Source organism: Theobroma cacao, chromosome 4 (genome assembly GCF_000208745.1).
Source record: "Theobroma cacao cultivar B97-61/B2 chromosome 4, Criollo_cocoa_genome_V2, whole genome shotgun sequence".
NCBI lineage: Eukaryota > Viridiplantae > Streptophyta > Magnoliopsida > Malvales > Malvaceae > Theobroma > Theobroma cacao.
This window is the reverse complement of record NC_030853.1, coordinates 28,295,504-28,319,235: the sequence shown is the minus strand read 5'-3', so window position 1 is coordinate 28,319,235 and position 23,732 is coordinate 28,295,504. Positions and strand designations below refer to the sequence as shown.

General features: G+C 36.2%; 1 protein-coding gene and 2 long non-coding RNA genes across 8 annotated transcripts; 2 read left to right on the top strand and 1 right to left on the bottom strand.

Moving 5' to 3' along the window:
- Nucleotides 2,737–11,768, top strand: LOC18603072 (protein argonaute 10). Of its 3 annotated transcripts, none has more exons than XM_018119879.1 (22): nucleotides 2,737–2,960; nucleotides 3,999–4,676; nucleotides 5,011–5,219; nucleotides 5,459–5,608; nucleotides 5,704–5,837; nucleotides 5,927–6,036; nucleotides 6,123–6,229; nucleotides 6,421–6,559; nucleotides 6,657–6,773; nucleotides 7,286–7,393; nucleotides 7,478–7,549; nucleotides 7,949–8,071; nucleotides 8,190–8,349; nucleotides 8,535–8,656; nucleotides 8,811–8,948; nucleotides 9,044–9,186; nucleotides 9,276–9,338; nucleotides 9,715–9,778; nucleotides 9,871–10,006; nucleotides 10,113–10,186; nucleotides 10,798–10,924; nucleotides 11,297–11,768. In XM_018119879.1, the coding sequence occupies exons 2-22, from the start codon at nucleotides 4,179–4,181 to the stop codon at nucleotides 11,485–11,487; spliced, it is 2,985 nt and encodes a 994-aa protein (XP_017975368.1). In that variant the 5' UTR covers nucleotides 2,737–2,960; nucleotides 3,999–4,178; the 3' UTR covers nucleotides 11,488–11,768. The 3 variants fall into 3 exon arrangements, with proteins under 3 accessions (XP_017975368.1, XP_007034888.2, XP_017975369.1); XM_007034826.2 differs by having other exon boundaries at nucleotides 2,764–2,960; nucleotides 3,996–4,676; XM_018119880.1 differs by having other exon boundaries at nucleotides 2,764–2,987.
- LOC18603070 lies at nucleotides 13,650–16,706 on the bottom strand. 4 transcript variants are annotated; one of them, XR_001927716.1, is made up of 6 exons: nucleotides 16,168–16,701; nucleotides 15,937–16,008; nucleotides 15,583–15,684; nucleotides 14,562–14,750; nucleotides 14,196–14,459; nucleotides 13,650–14,044 (listed from the first exon to the last, which is right to left on the bottom strand). It is a non-coding gene; the product is annotated as an uncharacterized LOC18603070 (long non-coding RNA). The 4 variants fall into 4 exon arrangements; XR_001927718.1 differs by having other exon boundaries at nucleotides 13,650–14,026; nucleotides 14,196–14,750; nucleotides 16,168–16,706; XR_001927715.1 differs by having other exon boundaries at nucleotides 14,196–14,750; nucleotides 16,168–16,705.
- LOC18603069 lies at nucleotides 17,003–17,681 on the top strand. The gene is made up of 2 exons (XR_001927500.1): nucleotides 17,003–17,146; nucleotides 17,273–17,681. It is a non-coding gene; the product is annotated as an uncharacterized LOC18603069 (long non-coding RNA).

Here is a 23,732-nt window from a genome sequence, read left to right as displayed (position 1 = left end):
TACTCTTGATTGTTCTTTATTCACTTGGCATAAATGGAAGAAAACTATGATTCTATATAACCTTTTACTAGTCTTCTTTTAGCTCATCTTCAACTTTCTTTGGACTCAACGACATGCTTCAGTTTGGTTTTTCTTAATCCCTTGTTGGGATATATATATATATCTATCTATCTATCTGAGTGCCATAATTATTTTTGCAACAATACTAGTTGAAAGAGGTCGTGTTTGGCACGCGTTGGAAATGGGTTTGGTGGCACAAACTACTGTAGTCCAATTGTTTTGTAGCTCATTAGAAAGTAGAAAACACTATGTCCCCTACAAAGCAAAGCACCCAACATTGAGATAGGTGGAATCATAGCAGCAATGGAGCAGTGCAAAATGTGCATTGTCGTTGGGATGTGTTGTGCTGTGTATTGTAACCCTTGTGCAATGTGGAGGATGGGCCCCACCACACGCACTCTCCCCTCTTCTTCTTCTTCCTCCTCCTTCCTTCTCACTTTGGGATAGAGAAACATAAAAAAAAAAAAATGAAAGAAAGAAGGACATTTACTTGGGAAACTCCACCCTTCCCCCTCAGCTATTTATCCCTCTTTCTTGTCTGTAACCCTCTCCTCCATAGATCATAGACCCTTCACTTTGCATAGTATTTGGTGACAAAAAACAAATCCCAATCTCAAAACAAAACAAACCCTGCCCATCTATCTTAGTAGCACTTGTCCCTAAACTAGTATATCTTCTTCTTTCGTGTTTAATTTGGAAAATTCCAAAAACCCATTTGTTTGTATGTCACAACAAAACAAGCCCATACCCCACAAAATACCTTTTTTTAAAAAAAAAAAGTTTTACCCTTCCTCCCTCTTTCTTTTGTGGCCTTGTGGGGGTAATGATTTGGTGCATTCATTGTTTGATGGAGTTTTGTGGGCATTGCCACATAATTACCCAACATCGGAGTAAATATGGACCATGCCACCCCCCCCCCCCCCCTCCTCACATCACAAGATCTTGTGATGATACTAACCTTTTGTTCTTGCTCTTTTAACTCAAGGACTTCCTGAACAGAATCCAAGATGAAAGTGGTCCTCTTTTTAAGTTCCTTGACACTTTGCATTGGATTTTTGCCTTAATATGTGTCAAACTTACGATGTTCATAATTTGTCTCCATAACTATTCCACTTTGTAGTTAAGATGAAGTACAAAATCTGGAATTAAACAGTTTTTATCTGTGAAAACAGTCTAATTTTACAGCTAAATAACATAAAGGAAAAAATAAATGGAAACCCCTTTTGAAGAGACCTTTTTTCCCCCTTTGAAAGATTTCAAATACTACCACTGATCTCATCTGGTAGGAAAAGGCCAAAGCATGAGCTACACAACACAATCATTTCAAGCAATCTTCAAACAGGGTCAACTGAGCAATGATCTCCCAAACCAGTTCACCAATGAGAAGCATCCAAAATATAATGAGTGAGTGAGGGGGGGCTGGCTTCCCTTCCCATCAAACTGAAACTTGATCTACTTCACTAGCCAACATTGTCCTAAGTCTTTAAAGCTGGGACCCAAAATCTCCTCCAAGTCCAGAATGTCATGATACACAATCACTACTCCACCTCCCTGCTGGTCTTTGTCCTGTAACTCTCAGAGTCCAAGGATCCATCATAAGGTATAATGTACATCCCTACCCCACCCAACCCCATGACATGACCACATCACTACCATTGATCTCTGGGCCCCAAAAACAAAAACAATGTGGACCCTGTTGGTCAACATTCATATCAATTATCACGCTGAACTCCAATCCAATGTACACAACAAATCTTATCGGGAGAGTTTAATATATAGTGCTATATATAAGTCATAATTTTTGTCATTCTCTTCATTCATTTATCACAAAGATTTTGCTCTTTGAATGAATGGAGGAAAAAGGGTAAGCATAACATTATCCAATACAGTTTTAATTACCTGAGAAAGTTTGATTAATTACCAGTTAATCACTCCTAAGATGAGAAGATAATAAGGATTAGTGGGCCACTGACCACTTAAAAAAAAAAGTAGGACCCAAATTCCAGTCTCTAATATATCGACCGTCACAAGTAGGCCTTAAGATGGATGGTGATGGTGCAGAAGACAGTACTACAACATAAAAATGAAGTAATAAAAAAAAATTAATATGGTTTTGGAGAGAGAGATAGAGAGACAGAGAGAGAGGGGGGCCAAGCATTACATAGGGACTAGAGAGAGAAAGAAAGAGAAAGCACCAAATGGAGAAGTCTGCAGGAGAGAGGACTGCAAGTTCGAATTATTCTTCTTCTGTGTATGATTGCTTTTATAAAATCCCCTCAGTTAGTTCTTTTGGACTATGTAACAAAGCCACTCCATCCGCCATCCCCAGCCACTTTCCTCTCTCTTACTCGCTATATTTATCTACGCATATAAATATGTAGGTGCTTTTCAAAGACAGGGTTTTTCTTTTTCTTCTTTTACTTTTATTTTTATTTTGTCTTAAAAAAAAAGTCATGGTACATCCCCGAGGCTGCGCCATCAGTTCAGAACCGAGAACAAAGTAAAAGAGAAGAGAGAGAAAGAGAGGCAAAGCTAAGCTAAGGCCAAAGCCATTTTTTAAAAGCGAAGAGAGAGAGAGAGAGAGAGAGGGGCAGGGGGCTCACAAAGGCTTTTACACGTGATAAAGAAAACACCAAAAGCACTTTGCATGCGTGTATAAAGATTCATCATCATCATCATCTCTCTTTCACTCACTCTCTCTCTTTACTTCTCTCTCTCTTTTTATTTTCTTCTCTGAATCCTCCACAAAACCCATCTTTTATCTCCCACTTTTGCCTTGTCATTTAATCTCTCTTCACGTTCTTTGGCTTCAACCCATCTTTTCTAACCTCGTCCTCCCCCTTTCTATTGTGGTTTTTTTGCTTCAAAGTTACTGCTTCATATGTTTTTTCACTAAGTTGGTGAGTTATTTGGATATGTACTACCCGGTAATCTTTCATGATGGCTTTTGATAGGTTCATTTTATTATTTTTCTCTTAAGCATTAAATTTTGGTTTTTGAATATCCATGAGATAGTGATTTCACTGCCCTTTTCAATGTTTATTCTTCTCTTTGTGTACACGTTCTTGTTTTTTGTTTTCTTCTAGATGGCTTTTATTCATTCTAAAACCAAGTCTCATGGTTTCAAAATATGTTCTTTACATAAAAATAAATAAAATAAATGAACTTTCTTTAAATGCTGTTGCTATGTTTTTATCTGCGTGGGCTTATATTCATTTGTGGTCTGATATTTTTTCTCCTAATAAAGTTTCAGTTTTTGGTAGGGACAAGCTTTGGAGAATGGTTTTGTCTTCTGGGTATATCCATTTTTTGTTTTGGGGGTACCATTAAATTATTCTTAACTAGTTTTGTTAATGTTTCTGTCTCATGATTTTATGGCCATTGGAATCACATTAGAGGTTTCTCAAGAAGGTCTGGTTTTGGGGTTGATGTTCAGTTTTGTCTTTGCCTCTTACTATTTTCTTTTTCAAAGTTGCAGAGCTGATTTTAGTTGCAAGCCTGGTTTGGGGTTTTGTGCTTTTGGTTAAGTCTCCTTTGCTTGGTCTTTTGAGGCGATTTTTGTGCAATGTTTTGAAAACAATAATAATAATAATTGTGTTAATTTATTAAATATATGTTTATAAAAGGGTGCTTACAGTTCTAAGTTATCTGTATTTCCATTTTGCTTTTTGACTGGCAATTTTAGTTATACTAGTATGTGGTTTTTGGGAATTAGATGCTGAAACAAAGGTGAAAGGATGGGTTTTTATTGTTGCAAAAGAATGGTAAAGCTTGTAATGGCTCAAAAAAGTCTGGACTTTTTACCCAACCTACTTTTACTTTTGCCTTTGCAACTTTGGTGCATTATCAACGTGTATTTTTACCCTGCAATTTTTGCAAAATTTGGTGTTTTTCACTGACATACATTTTCCTTACTTGTTTCTTGTATTTTCAAGCAGAAAGGGTCATTTAATCCGTGAAGGGGGAGCAAAACAAGTATAAGAATAGAGGAGAAACCACTGCTTTCTGCGTGTGCCATTTCGTGAAAACTCTCCCATCTTTTTTAACTCTTCTGGACAAAGCTTTTGTTCTTGTGTTGTGTCTTTTTCAGTGCGCAAGTTAAGAAAAACTAAACCAGTATGCCTATTAGGCAAATGAAAGAGAACTCAGAGCAACACCTTGTGATCAAGAATCACTTGCAAAACACTATGAACCCAGTTCAAAGAGCACCTAAAACTGCACAAAACGGCAAAGGTCCTCCAGCAGCTCATGAACCACAGAACACGAAACTGCCTCATAACCAAACCTCACCTCCCACAAAGAATAAAGGAAGAAGAAGAGGAAGAGGTGGTAGAAAATCTGACCAAGGAGATGTTTGTATGAGACCAAGTTCAAGGCCCTGCACTGTAGCACATAAGCCAGTGAATCCAGCTGCTGGTGATCTTGTGGCTGCATCTTCAAATGGGCCTATTCAGAATGGTCATAATTTGCGCGGAATGGAAATGGGGTTTCCTACTTCTAGCAAGTCTTCGAATTTTGCCCCTAGACCTGGTTATGGTCAAGTTGGGACAAAGTGTATTGTAAAGGCTAACCATTTCTTTGCAGAGCTACCGGACAAGGACTTAAACCAGTATGATGTAAGCTCTTTTTTCTTGTATTAGGGTTTTTCTTTTTACATTAAAAAGGGTTCATAGTATTATTGCATCAAAACAGAAACGTCTTATGGTAGTATCTTTTTTAAGTTTGTGATTTTTATAATTTGTTTCATGGTAATATTTGGGGGGGCCCTTAATCTGACATTCATCATGTGTATGCTGCTGTGTCTTTTCATTTTTTCTGTTACATTGAAGATGAAATTGGATAAGATTTCTGTTTTCACCATGGCCTTTTCTTTTAATGGCATTTATGGTGATCCAATTTTGTTCTCATTGTTGTTTGCCCTTTTGCAACCTGTTTTCTGTTTCTTTGCAGGTTACAATATCTCCTGAAGTGGCATCCAGAATGGTGAACAGAGCTATTATGGCAGAGCTTGTAAGACTGTACAAAGAATCAGACCTAGGAATGAGATTGCCTGCTTATGATGGCAGAAAGAGTCTGTACACAGCTGGTGAACTTCCTTTTGCATGGAAGGAATTCATCATCAAGCTTGTAGATGAAGAGGATGGCATCAATGGCCCCAAGTGAGTACGAATTGTGTCTTCTTTCTCCTTGTCCATGGACATTTTACTTTCTTCTCTCTTGCAATGTGGGTTTTACTTTCTTGACAACTATTCATGAAAATGAAAAAAGTACGAAGATAAAATTATTTTACCATCTCTCTGTGTGTGAAGTATCTTGTTTTTTTCATTTACTCAATTGTACACAACATGCATTACTTCTTTCTGTGTTGATCCCCAATGCCCTATTTATGACTTTACAGAAGAGAAAGAGAATACAAAGTGGTAATAAAGTTTGTTGCACGAGCAAACATGCATCATTTAGGCCAATTTCTAGCTGGTAAGCGTGCTGATGCTCCACAAGAAGCTCTGCAGATTCTTGACATTGTATTACGAGAGCTATCAATGAAGAGGTAAGAGTTTTAAAAGTGTATGTGTTTATAGAAAAATGGTTCTGGTTATCAATAATTGTTGTTCTGTGGGCCTCACTTTACCTGATTCTGTTAAGGTACTGTCCTATTGGGAGATCCTTCTTTTCACCAGATATTAGAGCACCACAAAGGCTTGGTGATGGTTTGGAGTCATGGTGTGGTTTTTACCAGAGTATTAGGCCTACTCAAATGGGCTTGTCTCTGAATATTGGTATATGATTTATGATAAAATTTTTACAATTACTTGACAGTTAGCTTCAATTGGTGTTTGTCATCTTTAAGTTTTTACCTTTATAATAGATATGGCGTCAGCTGCATTCATCGAGCCTCTCCCTGTAATAGATTTTGTTGCTCAGCTTCTAGGCAAGGATGTATTGTCAAGGCCATCGTCCGATTCTGATCGTGTGAAGGTACCTTTTTCCTTTTACGGCTGCTGCAGCCTGGTTTCATTCTTAGCATTTGATTTAATCATAATTAACTTTGAAATAACTGGCAGATTAAAAAGGCACTCAGAGGAGTGAAAGTAGAGGTAACTCATAGAGGGAATGTACGAAGAAAATATCGCGTTTCAGGATTGACTTCTCAGCCTACTAGAGAACTAATGTAAGTTTCAGCTCTTTCCTCTCTTATTTCTGCTTAAATTTCTATCATATATGTTCATTGATAAGAATCATGGATAGAGCTTGAACGAGAGTGAAATGAATAAGTTCCTCTGACCACTTTTTTATTTCTGAGGATGTATGGATCTTGATGAGTGTTTATGCTGTCCCTATTACCTATGGTGCTTTGTTCAGGTTTCCTGTTGATGACAACTCAACCATGAAGTCTGTTGTTGAATACTTCCAAGAGATGTATGGCTTCACAATTCAGCACACACATCTACCTTGCCTTAAAGTAGGAAACCAGAGGAAGGCAAACTATTTACCTATGGAGGTCAGAAGATATCGAAAATTTTATCATTGTCACTAATTAAGCCCTTTTTTTTTTTTGGCAAACTCTCATGAGAAATCTGTATTCTTTGCTCTGCCAGGCTTGCAAAATTGTTGAGGGGCAGCGATACACAAAAAGACTGAATGAGAGGCAAATTACTGCTCTCTTGAAAGTCACATGCCAAAGACCAAGAGATCGGGAAAATGACATTTTGCAGGTACGTTTGCTATCCACAATCTTGTATGTATATCAAAATATCAGATTCAGTGTTTGTGCAAAGTAGGATTTATAGCCTTGGTTTGTTTACAAGGAACTGAAGGAATGAAAGAAACTCTAAAATACATGGCTACTTTCCATCAGCATTTAAGTATTGAAGCGTAACTACTATCTTACCTTGATCCTTCTGATGAGGAATTATCAAAGGAGCTGCAGATTTCCTGCAATATGTAACTTGTGGAACAATTTAAGAAGTTGCTAATCTATTCTATGTCTGCCAAACTTTCCATTTCTACTTCAAAAGTATGTTAATGTGAGGATGAAACTGATGTGAATACTGGACTGAGACTCTAAACATAAAGTTGCTGACTTCTAGAGAAAGGAATCTAAGAAAAGGCAAAGATGCTAGCATCTGATATAAATTATATTGGTTTGTGATCTTGGAAATAATTTGAGTGTTGATTTGGTTTTTCTAATGGCGGTTTGTCTTTGCTGCATATTGAAAACAAGCAGACAGTTCAACATAATTCTTATGATCAAGACCCTTATGCAAAGGAGTTTGGAATCAAAATCAGTGAAAAACTTGCCTCAGTTGAGGCGCGAATCCTTCCTGCCCCTTGGGTAATATATCCTCAAGTTTCTGCATAATTTGAAAGATAAAAAGGATTTTTTATTCATTATTGACCATTTCATTGGCTCTTGCAGCTGAAATATCATGAAACTGGAAAAGAAAAGGATTGTCTGCCTCAAGTCGGGCAGTGGAATATGATGAACAAGGTGATATGTACTGTCTAGTTTTCTCCTTTTTCCACCCTTCCCTAATTCCCTTTTAAGCAAGGAAAAGAGAAAAATTATAGAAGTAACGGAGAAGTTATTCCAAATTTTGAAATGTTCGTGAAGATCTCCATATGCCACTTTTTACACTAATCAAGTTTTGCTGATCAGTTGAGGTACAGGGTAGAAGAATTTAGGTCTTTTATTATGTCTAGTTTAAAACATTATAAACATATGGTGCATGGTTTCATGTTTCTTCAGTTTGGTTCTTGTAGAGTGTTCTTTTGGATGGTTCATTAGTACTGAAGTCTTGAGGATCTTATAATTTTTCTTGTAGTTAGATGTATTCTTTTTCTAGCTTTTGTTGCTGATGTTTTGGCATCTTCTTGTTATGTGACCTAGAAAATGATCAATGGGATGACTGTAAACCGATGGGCATGTATTAACTTCTCACGAAGTGTGCAAGAGAGTGTTGCTCGAGGGTTTTGCAATGAACTTGCTCAAATGTGCCAAGTCTCTGGCATGGTAGTTTTCTATATCTTACAATCTTGGACATTTAAGAGCAATCAATTCTAGTTTCTTTTTCCTTATTTTCTTTATATTTCATAATTGAAGTAAAGTATAAGTCATTGCTGTTTTATAGGAATTCAATTCAGAGCCTGTTATTCCAATCTACAGTGCCAGGCCTGAGCAAGTGGAAAAAGCTTTGAAGCATGTTTATCATGCATCCATGAATAAAACCAAAGGAAAAGAACTGGAGCTTCTATTAGCTATATTGCCTGACAACAATGGATCGCTTTATGGTATTCCATGTTATGATGGTTTCCAGTTCTAAATCATAGATATATGGTTTATTCCTCAGTGCTTTTATGTGCTTTTGGTGGCTTCTTAAACCCACCCTCCTTTGCCTCCAAAAGGAAAGATGGAAAAAAGGAAGAATGACCTTAACATGGAATTGGAGTACTAAGACATATTTCTACTTTTTCAGGTGATCTCAAGCGAATATGTGAAACTGATCTAGGCTTGATATCACAATGCTGTCTCACAAAACATGTCTTCAAGATCAGTAAACAGTACTTGGCTAATGTGGCACTTAAGATCAATGTTAAGGTTAAATCAGTTCTCCTGGTTAATATACATAATAATTTGTTCCCAAAAATGATTTCAAACTTTAAACCAATATTATGGTAACTATGTTTAACTCTTTTCACGCAATATATTCGAAAGTCCCAAATAAATGACTCTCCCTCGTCATGTGATGCAGATGGGTGGCAGAAACACTGTTCTTTTGGATGCTATCAGCTGTAGAATACCATTAGTTAGTGACATACCAACCATAATATTTGGAGCAGATGTCACTCACCCAGAAAATGGAGAAGACTCCAGCCCCTCAATAGCAGCTGTATAAGTCTTTTTCCTAGTTTATTTTCTTTAATATTGTTTTCACCCTTGTGCTAATAGTTGGACTCAGCTCTATGAAATATACTGGTTGTTTAGGTAGTAGCATCACAAGACTGGCCTGAAGTGACAAAATATGCCGGACTAGTTTGTGCTCAAGCTCATAGACAGGAACTCATACAAGACTTGTACAAAACATGGCAGGATCCTGTACGTGGCACTGTTAGTGGTGGCATGATCAGGTATACAGATGCCAATTCCTCTAGAGCTGTACTGCTCTTTCCCATGAAGTTGTATGTATTTTCATTTCTAATTACAACTTCTTGTGTAGGGATCTTCTTGTATCTTTTAGGAAGGCAACAGGGCAGAAGCCGCTGAGAATCATATTTTACAGGTTTGTGATGCTGGATTTGTTGGTTAATATGTTTAGTATTGTATTCCATTCCTGGATGCCATACCTTCACTAGAATTCAACTTGAGATAGAAATCTCATTCTCAAAGTTATAAAAGGCCAAGAAGAGTTTTCAAGGTTTTTATGTATTTTATCCAAGCAAAGCTGTTAGCTAGCATGGGACTCATGCATCTGTAAAATCTGGCATGCTTCGGTAGTACATGGTTGCTTGCTTTACCAGTGTTTTGTATTATGAAAGCCTTGCGTGCACTTAAGTCCTGCATTTAAACTAGTTAGGTGGGTTGGATCCATTGAACATCCATATGCATACTTTGTAGACCCTTTTTGCCTCATACAAATTGGTAAATAATTTGATCAGGGATGGTGTAAGTGAAGGGCAATTTTATCAAGTTCTGCTGTATGAGCTAGACGCAATCAGGAAGGTGAGCATTAATATATATTTTTTTCCGATCACTGTTATCAATTGGAAACAAATTTGGAGACATTTCTTGTTCTGATAAAGAATATATTCTAGGCCTGTGCTTCTCTAGAACCAAACTATCAACCACCGGTGACTTTCATTGTCGTACAAAAGCGACACCACACCCGATTGTTTGCTAATAATCACAGGGACCGAAGCAGCACAGACAAGAGTGGTAACATTTTGCCTGGTAAAAGATTATGCCTCTTGGACAATTTGCTCATTCAGGATTCACAGGCATTGCTGAACTTGAGCATCATTAATTGTTCTAATGATGTTGCATTTTGTTTTTTCAGGCACTGTTGTTGATTCTAAAATCTGTCATCCAACAGAATTTGATTTTTATCTTTGCAGCCATGCTGGTATTCAGGTAGAACATTAATATTCTTCATCTCTTTTCAGTTACAGGAAGTTGGAGATTCATGTATATTGACTTTGATTTGACTGTTGCTTTAAAATTTATGTGTTTATATATGTTAACTACGAATGATGATATATATATTGACTTCGTGTGGGTTAACTAGGGGATGTTTGGAAGACGTTTCTAAGTAATAAGCTTTGTAAGAAAGAAAAAAAAGGTGAAATGTTAAGTAAATGGATCCATTTTCTTAATTTGATTCTTGAATCACTGTAGGTCTGTGTACTCTGAACTCATACATATCCAATCAACAGTGTGTGTACTTTGAACTCAGCAAGACCTGTGTGAGATCCTCTGCAAAGTTGTAATGCCTGTAGGATTTGAGATTTGAAGAAGGCTAATAGTCTTGAAGTTGTGACCTTGACATTGTTGGTGTTCATAGCTAGTTATAGTTCTCTCACCAGGATGTATTAGAAATTTGTTTTTACATTATGGCATATCATATAAACATGATACTATTCTATAAATTATCATCTCATTCTTCAAGTAAGCCATCCTCTATAGCATAAGTCTTTATTGATTTAACTTTAGAATTAATTTTATCTTCTTCATTAATATGGCAGGGGACAAGTCGGCCTGCACACTACCATGTTCTTTGGGATGAGAACAATTTTACTGCAGATGGAATACAGTCTCTAACAAACAACCTTTGTTACACATACGCAAGGTGCACACGCTCAGTCTCTGTTGGTAAGTGAGGTTTTTTCATATGTTCTTAGTATCTTTGCAACCAAAGCTTCTTTCATTCTCCTGAAAGATAATGAATCCAAGGCTGTTAGGACCCTGAAAATTTCATTTCAGTTCAAATTACAAATTTCTCAGATTTTAAGTAAGTGGGAATCTCATATTGAACTTAGAGAACAAGGATGTGGTGAGATTTTTTATCTGGTATACAGAGCCTGGAAATTCAGAAAGTTTTTACTTTCTTTTTAAGTCTAGCCTCTTTATTAAAGCAAGAGTAGAAATATCTTAATTGTAATGTATTTCATCACACCATCATGAGGGCTTTATAGCCAATTATTTGATTACTAGCAACTTAATTTGGTGATTTGCGGTTTGCAGTTCCTCCTGCATATTATGCTCATTTAGCTGCATTCCGTGCCCGGTTCTACATGGAACCAGAGATGCAAGAGAATGGCTCAACAGTTGGAGGTGCTGGTCACACAAAAGGTACAAGGGCAGCTGGAGAATCCGGGGTGCGGCCATTGCCAGCCCTGAAGGAGAATGTGAAGAGAGTTATGTTCTACTGTTAGAATGGAGAGATGTTGATGGTAATCAAGTGAGGTGGGAGATGCAGCAATCATGAATAGGTTTCCAGTTCTTAATTTTCCGTGTATAGTTGTCATATTAACGCATGATTGCAAGGTCTTCCAATTTAGGTAGTGATAAAATGTCCAAAACATGGGGAGGCATGACCACTAATCTTGTCCCCTGGAGTTCCTGCCCTTCATGGATAGAATGTCAAACTAGGCTATGTAAAGAAATGTTTATTTAGAATCAATCTAAATTTAGGAAATTTTGGTCAAGACCTATATATGATCACGAAGTTGTTCCCTCTATTTCCTTTCCCCTTCGACACGACCTACCCTTTTTCAGATATATGCTGAACCTTTTAAGTATGTTTCAACTTTCAAGATATGATTTAATCCAAAGCTGGTGTTAAAACTTTTCGTGCATTGATTAGAATATCTAATTTCAGAGAGAACGTCATTCAAAATGCTGGTCATCACTGTGTGTACGCCCATATCTTCAGGAATCAGAAAAGTGAAATGTGTCACTTGTCCGGCGGGGCACTGCCAATAGTTTTAAAGGAGCTGTATGACCCATATAAAATTTTAAGTTATCTTAACACTGCAACTGGGAACTCGGATGTCCCCAGATGATTTGGAAGAGCAAAATGGGGTACTGACCCACTGTTTGATGTCTAGTCAGTGAAATATTTGGACAGTAGGGATAAAGAGAATCCGATTTTACTTTTGTGAAAGCTTAGAGGGCTGAGCTTGACCCTGCTGCCAGCACTGACTTCCTCTCTCACACATGGGAGCAGGTGTTTGCGCACACATCTACAATGGGCCAAGCTATGTCAACCAAAGCTTAAACCATGGCTTTGAGCTGGATTGGCGTGCTATCATCCTGGACGGGATTTTCAGCTGGTAGAATCAGCCAGCAAGGTAGAAGCCCAAGTTTTGACTGTTTCATGCACCCCAAGAAGCCCAAATTTTGATTGTTTATGCACCCAAAGAAGCCCTACTGGCTACAGCCAAGGCTACAGATGAAACCGTATCTGCCAATAAGTATAGATTGGTGTTGTGTTTTAATGTATTAATGATGGATTAATAGGCAGGTCATATTTCTGCTACCGTTTTTAAGGAAGAATGCAATGATGTTTTTGCTCTTTGTTTTGGTAGCGAAAAGCTATATATATAATATATTTGTGTATTAGGTTTGAGGGTCTGGAGTTACCACAATGTTTTTGGATGAGGGATAAATGTATGTTCAGCTCTTTAATCTGATTTGGAGAATGCAGTTAATTCAGAGCTCTTAGAAGCAGTTAGGTAGGTGATCTCAATGTTAGCGTTTTGTTTTTTTTTTCTTGGATGAAATTAGTTGTGCATCCTCTGGGTTTTAGCATGGCTTTCTTGCCTGCCTGCTCCTCTACGTTTCGATTAAAGCCTTGTCTTCGTATTCGATTGCCCAGAGCAGCAGCTCTCTGATTGAAGCTTAATATTTCTCCAACATCTTTGGTCAAGCCGAAGTTACTGCTGCCAATACTGGAAACAAAAACACTCTTTTTAAGAATATTGCACTTTTATTTCTTCTTTTCATGTATACATATGTATATATATATATATATATATAAATGCAAATGCTAAATACTTATAACCTATCTAGTTGCTATCAGTCTAGCCAAGAGTTTAAAGGTTCATGATTCAAAATCCTCCTGGATTTTGGTCAATTGTTTAATAATAATAAAAACAAAAGGTCTCTCACTCTCTCCATCTCTCTACATAAATGATAAAACACATTTAGATGGTATTAATGAGATAAAGAAAATAAGTTGGTAAGAAGACATTTTCTTTAATACTGGCCAAGTAATGTTCCTAGGACATCAACCCAACTTGGAGTTTTGACTTGGATCTTCACTTCCTTACAGGAGAAATTAAGTAATGCTTATATTTATTCATCATTCATTCAAGTTCATTTGGAACCAACCCCACATGCAATAATTAGGTACTTCGTCGCTCAATTTTAATCTAACTTGTTGTATCTATGTACCCAAAAAAGAAAAAAACATTTAAGGTACTGCATATATATAGTACAGTTTTTGCATATGGAAAAAATGATTCCTCATGTCCAACAAACAGAACAGATTCACCCCATACAATGACTACATGACAGAATTTTGTACTTTCACTAGAAAAAAGAAAGTTCAGTTAACATAATTGATATAAGAACATGGACATGCATGTGCATATAATGTATATATATATAACATGTAATGTGCATGAGATATTACATCAAAGTACTAAGCACTGAAAGAAAGTACTCCTCCTCAACATTGTAAGCAATAACATCACAATCACATCAAATTAAAATTGGCAGCTTCTCTTACAATCCAACCTCTGAGGTTTTTGTTTTCACTTTGATGTAATTTTTTCCCATCTCTTTTAGGTGTACATGCATTATTTACTGCAGCAACTCGTTAGTAAGACCATGAAAATCAAACAAAAGGATTTTCACTTCTGTTCAATCCTTATGTTGCCCCAAGGGAAACCATCCTTGCTTTTCCTCCTGAGATCCAAACAGACCCTGGGTAAAAGCATCAGTTCAATTTCTCATATATAGCTGTCAAAGCTAAAGACCTTAAAAGAGAAGTTAAGGTCTGATAAACTGTGAGGAGCAAAAATTATGTACTAGGGAGAGAAAGTAAAAGCATTCAGGGTGAAGGAAACTGAATTACCTAGCTACTACAACAGCTAGCCCGGGCCCCCCACCTAGATACAGAGGCAGCCCACTTCTGTTATCGATATTTCTCTTTCGGAGAATGAATTATTTGACCCATATTTGATCCCCTTACAGAAGACAGTAATTAAAATGATGCCAAAGATCTAGCTTTATGGAGACTAATTCCCAAGAGCATCTTCAAATGGAATGTAAGGAGTACTTGTCAATGAATCCTCACTTAGTTTTTCTTCATGCATGATAGCTGACATATGGAAAAACTCTGGAAAGAGTAGGACGAATCAAAACTAGTAACGTATCTGACTACTTTGGTACTTAATGGAAAAATGAGAGCTGCATGGAATCTTGTCCACATAAAGCTTACCACCAAAACAGAAGGGCCAAAGTCCAGCAAGAAAAGATAGAGGGAAAGAAAGCAACCCTCAGGGAGAGAGAGAGAGAGAGAGAGAGAAGAGACAACATTTTCTCATGAAAACTGAAAGGAGCTTCACATGATATTGATCATAGCCTCATAGTTTTAGAATAAACATCAGCAGCTCTTAATCAAACTCACCTGTATTAATGTTTAAAAAAAATTCACAGGGTTTTTAGCAGATCAATTTAGACAGAAAGTGCGGCCAAAACATGACTATTTGCATAATGTTTATAAGCTGAAACGAGAGAATAAATTTTAGTTTAGAGAGATACGTTTCTTTTTCTCTACCGTTAAAGAAACTAAGCACTTCAAAATTGATCTTCTGCTTGTTTCATGGTAAGCATTGGCGGCAGGTTTCATATTTTTGCTCCCAAGAAAATGTTCTTATCTTGATTATTTAGACTTTGAAGGTGTACAAGTTGCACTAAGATCAAGAAGCAAAAAGTGTCTCACAAGGATAGTACATTCATGCTTCTGTTACACCATACATAAGCAGCTGTAAGCCTTAAAAGATAAGATATGTAGTGGAACATTAGCTAGATTCACAAGTTAAGTTAAAATTTCTTCACATAGGACAAGTTTTCTTTATGTTGCTATATAGTCATCTAGCATATTCCCTATATCTCAAAAATTCTTCACTCCTGTTGCATCAAGATTTCCATGATACATGTTCAGCAAACTTCAGAAAAAAAACATGCTGCTAAGTTCCTATATCAGTGATATATCTTTTTCTGTGTTGGACATAATGTGATGAACTTGTAAAAGAACAGAAAGATGCACTCTCTCTGTCTCTCTTTGATTCACCCCCTCTCCTTTTCTTCCTTCTCTCTCATGATTTACAAAATCTTGGGAGTTGAATAAGCTAGATCCAAAGCTGCTATATATCATGTAATGAACTAAGGATAAAGCTCATGGAATTCGTTCAAGAATACAAGAGATGGAAATGCAGGTTCAGTCACAACTTTCAAACCTTCACAGGGCATGTGAATTAAGTTCACTTCTCTCTCTCTGGTTTTGTAATCCTGCTGTAGTTGGATTATGAAAGAAACCCCACTTCAGAAACAAGCCCTAGCTACAACATATGGCAGATTAAATTCCAAATCAGTAGCAAAGAGAAGAATCTGGGAGTCCTAAAACAAATACATAAAAGCATGTTCATCAAAACCTTAAAAGTTCAATAGAATCATAACGAAATTGAGCTACAACCATATATATGTCATGAGAAACCCTAAACAAACAGCATATTATACAGAGGAAATAACCAATAGATAAACAGATATCAAAATCCATTAAAGGGGAACTGTACGGAAGTTAAGGACAATACCCGAGGCTCAATCACCAAAGCAGTAGTAAGGGATCTTGATATCGTCAAAACTGCACCGAGACACAAAAATTCCTGACACATACAACATTAGCAAACCTGAAAACTGTTAGCATTTTCCGGTGTAAAAGTTTCACATAACATGGTGAAAGAAGAAAGAAAAAATCTATACACTAACATATATACAAAGCAAAAGTATTCAAATGAATATATCGATAGATGAAGGAAATTAACCCCAGAAATCCAGATAAGCCTGAATTTGCGCAAAGAGGTTAAGATGATGACAGACGCTTCCAGGGATTGAAAGAAAACAAGAATGGTGGTGTTTGCAGAAAAGAAAGGTGTGGCAATTAGGGTTTCATTTTGAGAGAAATTAGGGTTTTTTCTTTCTTGGGATTGTGCAAGCAGCAACAGGTGAAACTGCCATATGATCTGATCTTTCCTTGATAAAAAGAAGGAAAATTAAGATCATGCTGGCAGCTTCAACTGATGGTGGAGCACCATAAGAAAATGTGTACACTCTCCTTAAACAAGGACCAAAAAGAAAAAACAATTAAAACTGAAAAAAAAAAAAACCACCATGGAAGACCATGCTATACACTAAAGGGAGAGCCTATACCATTCGGTAGATGCTAGGCTCCATGCTGAGAAGAGAGGATAAAGGGAGGGTCTTAAATAGAAGAAGAGGGAGAGGATTGTGGGGGATATTATCATATATTTAATATTATTTTTCTGATGATGGAATATAGAAAACTCTCTGAAAAGCTAAAGGGTGCCCCAAAAAATTGATAAAATTGATAAAAGAACAAAACAAAAGATGTAAAAAAATTAAAAAAGAGTGGTCCCAAGTGATGCAAATTGAATATTGTCACGCCAAGACTACCACCATGCAGTTTGCAGACAGGTTAGTGAGTGTTTCTATATATATTTGTTAAGAGCATTAATAACTTTTATGTTGGGCCTGAGGGGCAGTGGGGGACCTTTTAACCTCTTTCTCTCTTTCTCTTTTCCTTTGCTTATCTCTCTCTCTCTCTCTCTCTCTATATATATATATATCTGTAACTGTGAGAAGGGAGGATCGGCCATGAGCCAAAAAAGAGAGAGAGAGGTAAGCGCTAGTAGTATAAATGGGGGACCAGGGATATTTGCATGGTTTCATTCAAAATTAAACAAGGAAAGGAAAGAGCATCTCTACCCAGAGAAATAAAATTATGTACTATCCCCTCACTCTCACTCTCACTCTCTCCCTCTCTTTCTCCTTCATTAATTTTACTTTTGTAATTATATGAAAGTGCATTTAATCCAATTCCCTTATAAGCATCTTCTTTTTTGTTCACAGGTGATACCCTCTCTCTTGCAAAACTTGCCATTTGTTGGATAGTTGCTAAACCTGCATCAGATTGGTGCCAGCTGCAAAATACTAGTACTACTACTTCCACTTTATATATAAATATATATATATAGTTCTGTTTTTGAAAATTTTGATTCAGACAATGATGAAAATGACTATGATGTTATGAAAAAGTTGTTGCTTTAGAAATTTCTTATCCCTTTTGGTTATGTGCCCTAGCTCTATAGGTGTGATAATGGAACCAACATATATATATATTTATGTGTGAAAGTCACCATCTCTAGAATAAAGCCTTGCATTATGAAGTAGAAAATGAGATTGGTTTAATTGGTATAAGTTATGAGGTTATGATTAATAAAATGTTTAGTGTTCTAAATACCCGATGAGATTTGCCTTACCTTTTCGAGATTTTGTATGTTGATTCCGGTATGGAATACCCTTTTCTATTCAATACAAATTAATTATATTATTATTGTTTAAAATAAATTTTCTTGCCATTAAGAACATATTCCTTTGGTTGTTATATTCCTCAAACAATCATAATCAAGTTCTCTGAATGTGAATTGCAGTGGGCCAATCAAGACTTTACACTTCTGAAACCCCTATAATTATCATAATGTAGGCCTAAGGTTACCCTAGCTTCCTCTAGGGTTTATGGCTAATATTCTCCCAATCTTCATATCCTAGATAATAAACGGTAAATATGTGTGAATATTATCAAGAACCCATCTCTTTAACAGTTAAAGGTTCAAGTCCATCACTATTAATCACTTATCAAATAAATATCATTCTTACTATATGAAAATTTAATTTATTAAGCTTTGAAACCAAAGGAGAGGAGAAAAATATATATGATCAATAATCAAGTTTCTCTTCTTTCTTCTTTTGGCAACAAAGTTGATTACATGAACCATGTTCATAAGATCTAGCTACTATGCATAGACATTTCTACTTTCATTGTCCAATTCCTCTCTCTCATGTGAATGCATGTTGGACACTAGCTATATATAGTGTGGAGCATTTCCCATATTAGGAATTATGTCATGATCTTTTACCCATTATAATAAATATATATATATATATATATATATATATATATATATATATATANATAATAATATATATATATATATATATATATATATATATATATATATCTGTAAATATACATGCATCTATGTATATATGAATGATGATGATGATGAACATGTGACTATATATGGAGACTTGTGCAATGAAATTATTAGAGAGTAGTTAATGGTTCCATCATAAAACGGATAACATAAAGAAATGCATCAAAGAAATTTGGGAAATGTTCATTCCTAAAGGGCTGTAACAACCTGCCCTAAATAGAAATGTACATTAAAAAATTTTGATTAATATAATCTATATATAGTACTCTAAATTATTATACCCACTCTGCTCTGGCATGGCTTACTTTTTACTGTTTTCATTGTTAGCAACAGGCTGCTAGGGTGATCACTGGCGTCTAATTATCGTTTTTTTCATCGCGAGAATCATGTCCAAACTCTATGGCACATGATCTGAAATTTGTGTTGGAATATATAACAACCTGTAGCGGATGTCTGCATTTTTTTTTTTAATTTTCTGTTCAAGTTGTGTAATCTAATTATGTAAATAGATGTCAACAAAGATTCAATTCTCTCATCAGCCATGATTGAAGAGTATAATGATGTGGAGAAGAAAGGAACCTTCCCCTTTAATCCACGGATGAATTCTCTTTAGTTCCTAAGTCTAGGCCATTGAAGCATCTAACGTACGAGATGGTTAGTAATTTATTCATCATAATGCTATTCACAGTAATTATTCTGATGTAGGAGAAGATATGAATGCAAATATTCCAGATATAAAGCATAAGAAAATCCCATTTGGCTTAATCATCCAACCATATTTCTACATCTTATTAGTTCATCCGAAGGTGTTAATGGAAAATGTAGGCAATCATTCTAGAAAAAACTGTATGTAGAACATCTGTACTACCGCATCGATCATTTGTTAATGGGATTGTATGCTTAAGGATAAGATTTTGAAGCATCTATTCCAAAGTAAAACATTTGCTCCCAAAACCATATACCAATCCAACGTATTGAAATTTATGTTTCTTGATTCGCTGTCAGATATAAATTCCACATTTACTCCATGTAACTAATATCTGCGCATACAATAGAAAGATTTGCTTAATGAGAATTGTGTTTATGAGAAACAAACATAAAGGAGGCAGATTTGATTGCCTAGTAAAGAAACAGTGCCTGCTGTGTCACATGTTTTTACGAAAATGTGGTCCATTTCTTCATGCATATGTAGTTATAAAAACTTTTGTCATGTGGTGGTGCCATTATTTGAAGATAGAGTTGTGTAAGGGAATTGTAGATTAATAAATAAGTTTGATTCTTTTGTCCCTTTCGTTCTTCTTTCTGTTGGAGTTTAGTACTCAACCAAATATTCATTTGCTGTCTTCCTGAGTGTTTTTTCCTTCCTTTTTTTGCGCTTGTTGATCTATGCGCAGCTGCAAAATGGTGTTACTATGTCTTTCAAAGTGCATTAGCCTGTAGCATTATGTGACTGAGTGAGCAAGGCAGGGTTTAGGGTTTTATCTTTAACCTCTCTGCATGTTCTTCAAAGACAAGTTTAGTTCCTTAAGGTAGGAAAAAGGAGAAAAATACTATACTGGTAGGTTCATGATTCAAGGTCACTGATATTTTCCATTTATATCTATTCAAAACAAAAATTGCAGCAAAAATATTAGTCTCGGGTCAATAACAAGAAAACCCAAGTACTATTTCATCCCTTTAATTAATTGCCACTAGTTTGAAACCTTTCACTAACATTATCTGACCCAAGAAAGCATGTAATAGTTAACTGAAGAAAAAGTTGCTGGAATCATTTCTATCCTCAGGAGAAATTGTTCACAGACCATGCTCTCAAGTCTCAACGCATCCATATTTCTAAAAGTTTCTGATACATAGTTCGACCTGAAAATTTTCCCTCGTATTGAAGCAATCTATAGTTTGCTGCCAGTTTGTTTATGAGAAGTGGGGGCAGTTTGTCCCACAACTTTATTTCCTGTCCTCTTCCAACTATAAAAATTTGAACACATCCCATGCATTTCAATTCGATATATGCTAAAGGGGATGATTTTGGGACCAATTTTAGGGACCTTCTCAATCAAAGGCAGCCCCCCCCCCCCCCCCCCCTCCCTGGGCCACAAAATCTTTAACAGAGACCTTATTTATAGTACCTGCCGATTTGCTACTAGAGTGAATGAAACCAGCAACTCTACTCGCTACATTGCCTTAATGTTTGTGGTCCAACTGCTGCAACTAGGCGTGCTTGTTTTTGGCCACGTCTTCTTCTTAGGCCACCATTGAATCTCCAACTTTCAATTTCTAACATATAATTCCAAAATATTACAGTTGCTTAGCCCCAAAATGAAAAATTTGCTTAGCTGGAACAATTTAAGAGAGTAGGAAATGTGGTTGCTGCGCTGCATATTAATTAATTATTTAAACCCTAGGCCTAGTATATATCAACAACCTTTTCCCCTTCTAGATGCAACTCTTAGCCAACAGTAGTTGTCACACATTGATATCATTTTCCTCTTATGTATATAAAAAGTTGTGACTAAGTTGTCAGGTAGATACAAGTTCCTGTATCATTTATTTGGCTTCATATCCGTAAGATTTCTAAACATGAGTAATGTTATTAGTCCAACCCCATTATTACAATTGTTTCTAAGTTATTCCATATAATTGAAGAGAACATTTTGACTTTTAACTTCGAAACTTTTACTCAGAATCTCCATCTCTTGAATTCAACCTGCAGTTTTGAACAAGTGAAACCAGAGTGATCATCACTTGGATCTAGAGACCTTTTAACAAATACTATAAATGATTTGGGTACAGTAGAATTATGATGCCAAATGGCGGAGTGATGCCAGAAGATGTGTTAAAACACGCGTGTAATTAACTAAGCAGTAACCACATGAGGTTTTCATTTCACAAAGAGAACTGGGGTTTTGCCGGCCTGGACCTTGGATCTACTTAAGTATAATCTTGTTTGATATCTTCGGTAAGTGTGTTCCCTAATAGCTCTGCTATGCTAGCCCCCCTATACACTCTAGACTGAAGAGGAGTAGACTAATGAAAACGCTGCTGCTCTGGGTCCTTCCAGGGATTGCCAGGTTTGAGGGGCAGCAAGCAGTGCAGCATTGCAGGAAGTGGGGCTGGAGTAGAGTGGTCCCTTACTCACAGTTTTTTACACAGCTTACTGTGAAGGGGAAACAATAAACATAAAAACATTGTACTTTCTCATGAAAACCCAGCTACACATCATATTCACAGAAATATAACATTATATGGTCACATAAAAGGTAACAAACTAACAACACAAAGACAGTGGGGGAGAAAGGGCATAAAATGGCTACTGCAATGCCTCATTAATCAGTCAACATCTTTGGAAGGGAAGGGTGGTGCCTTTCTGTCTCATGACTCAAGGCATTTGCATTTTGCAGGGTCTAGGTACACTGCAGAAGACCCATCTGAGAGAGAGAGAGAGAGAGAGAAAGGGGATGCTATAACAGGAGTTGGTTTGGGATTCTTTCCAACCAAATCTCACTTGTGACCTGTCTATTGTTTTATGTTCTCAAGACAGGTTGGCATCTTTTCCCTTCTCTCTCTTACATATGCTTTATTATGATAATTGGAAAGAAAAAGATGGCCAACTTTTTCCTTTCGGTAGAGAAGGGAAGGGTTAAATGATTGCAACACCTGGGGCTGAGGGGGCACCAAGGTCAACTAACGAGCCCAAGTTGGAGGAGCATCAGTTTTAGGATTCTTTTGGAATAATCATATTTACTTGTTTTTGTAAAGGATAAGGTCACTTCAACAGGAGATAGAATAATTAGTAATTTAATTTTAAATAAAATTTATCTTTTAATTATTTATACATTTTAAATATCTTTTTATCTTGTAATATGATAGAAGTCTATAAATATAATTCTTCTACCTTACATATTAATACAAAAAAATACAATCGATATTATTATTATTATTATCTTTTAATCTAGTTATTTGTACATTTTAAATATTTCTTTATCTTGTAATATTATAGAAGCATATAAATATAATATTTGTACAGATTAATATAGAAAAATATATATGATGGATATTATTATTATTTTTTAATTTTCACAAAAGCCTTCCAACAATTGCAAGTAGTCCTGTGCTTTTAAATAACTATAATGAAGATGGTAGACTACAATTTCGAGATTCTTTTTTTTTTCTCGTTTTTGTATAAAGGGAACTTGATTAGAATTAAAGAGCTTCCTATCCAGGAGTCATAGACTTGAAGCATATCAGCATACAGAATGACAATTTCAGGATTCTATGACAAGTTTTGTTCTTGCCTGATTGTTGAAAGTTCCCTAGAATTGGTTATTACCTGAACCCACTCTGGACAAAATATTCCAGAATAGAAGAATTAAAGGTTAAAATCCAAAAGTAATTGGCTAATTGGTAATTCGTGAGTGCCCTAGACTTGGGTCAGTCTGGCTCCGAATCTAGTAACTAATTGTCTCCAATACATTTGTGCAACGGAAGACCCTGAATTCAAGGCTTTCTACACTACAAAGAGAGAAGGGATATAGACTAGAAGAACCAGTAAACAAGAGGCTAAAGTGATTTTTAGTAATTGTTAGAGCTGTTTGAAGCAGTTTTTTTTTTTTTTTACTTGTAGCAGTTGAAAATGGTGAGAAATGTCTCAGTTCCCTTCCTTCCCTTCAGCTTCCAGGGGGTGATCTATGCTAGAGTCCTGATAGACGTGAAGATTTTCACCAAATATAAAGAAAGATAACAGATAACGTAGCATACGTTTAGTAGTCAGTGGTAGGAAAGAAATGGACTACTGAAACCTTAGATGGTTCAAGTTTACATCCTCACCTCACCACCATGAATATGCACATCGAGGAATTTGCAGCTCCAACCTTACACGCAGAGTCTTGGAAAAGTCATCCATCTAGCAGCAACATAAATATTTCATTTGTCAGATAAGACTCCTTTCTTGCTGCACTCAAATTTTGACACGCATCGTTTAGGTAATTGATAAAAGGGGGAGACACTCCAAATGAACGATGGTACAGATTCCTTTTCAAGTGAAAATGTCGTTTTGTAATCTTCGTGTACATTGTAGACTAATACACTATAAAAATCAACCAGCAATTACCTATTTAAGTTCAATCTGACATTCATAAACAACATTTTAAATCCGATACTAGATCCTGTCAAATGCTTTGCCTACAAAGATAATGTATCATATAAATAAGATCCGATTCATATGAATGCTAGGGAAACTGAATCAGCAATAAAAAAGCAAAATACCCCACCATCCATGTTATCAATGCCAAATAAGAGAGGACTAATTATTTGAAAAC

Bases quoted from the DNA above. Each gene is read 5' to 3' on its own strand.
- LOC18603072 (XM_018119879.1), top strand. From the start codon at position 4,179: ATGCCTATTAGGCAAATGAAAGAGAACTCAGAGCAACACCTTGTGATC. The intron at 6,774-7,285 runs GTACGTTTGCTA...GAAAACAAGCAG, and splicing joins GGGAAAATGACATTTTGCAG to ACAGTTCAACATAATTCTTA. The intron at 9,779-9,870 runs GTGAGCATTAAT...AATATATTCTAG, and splicing joins AGCTAGACGCAATCAGGAAG to GCCTGTGCTTCTCTAGAACC.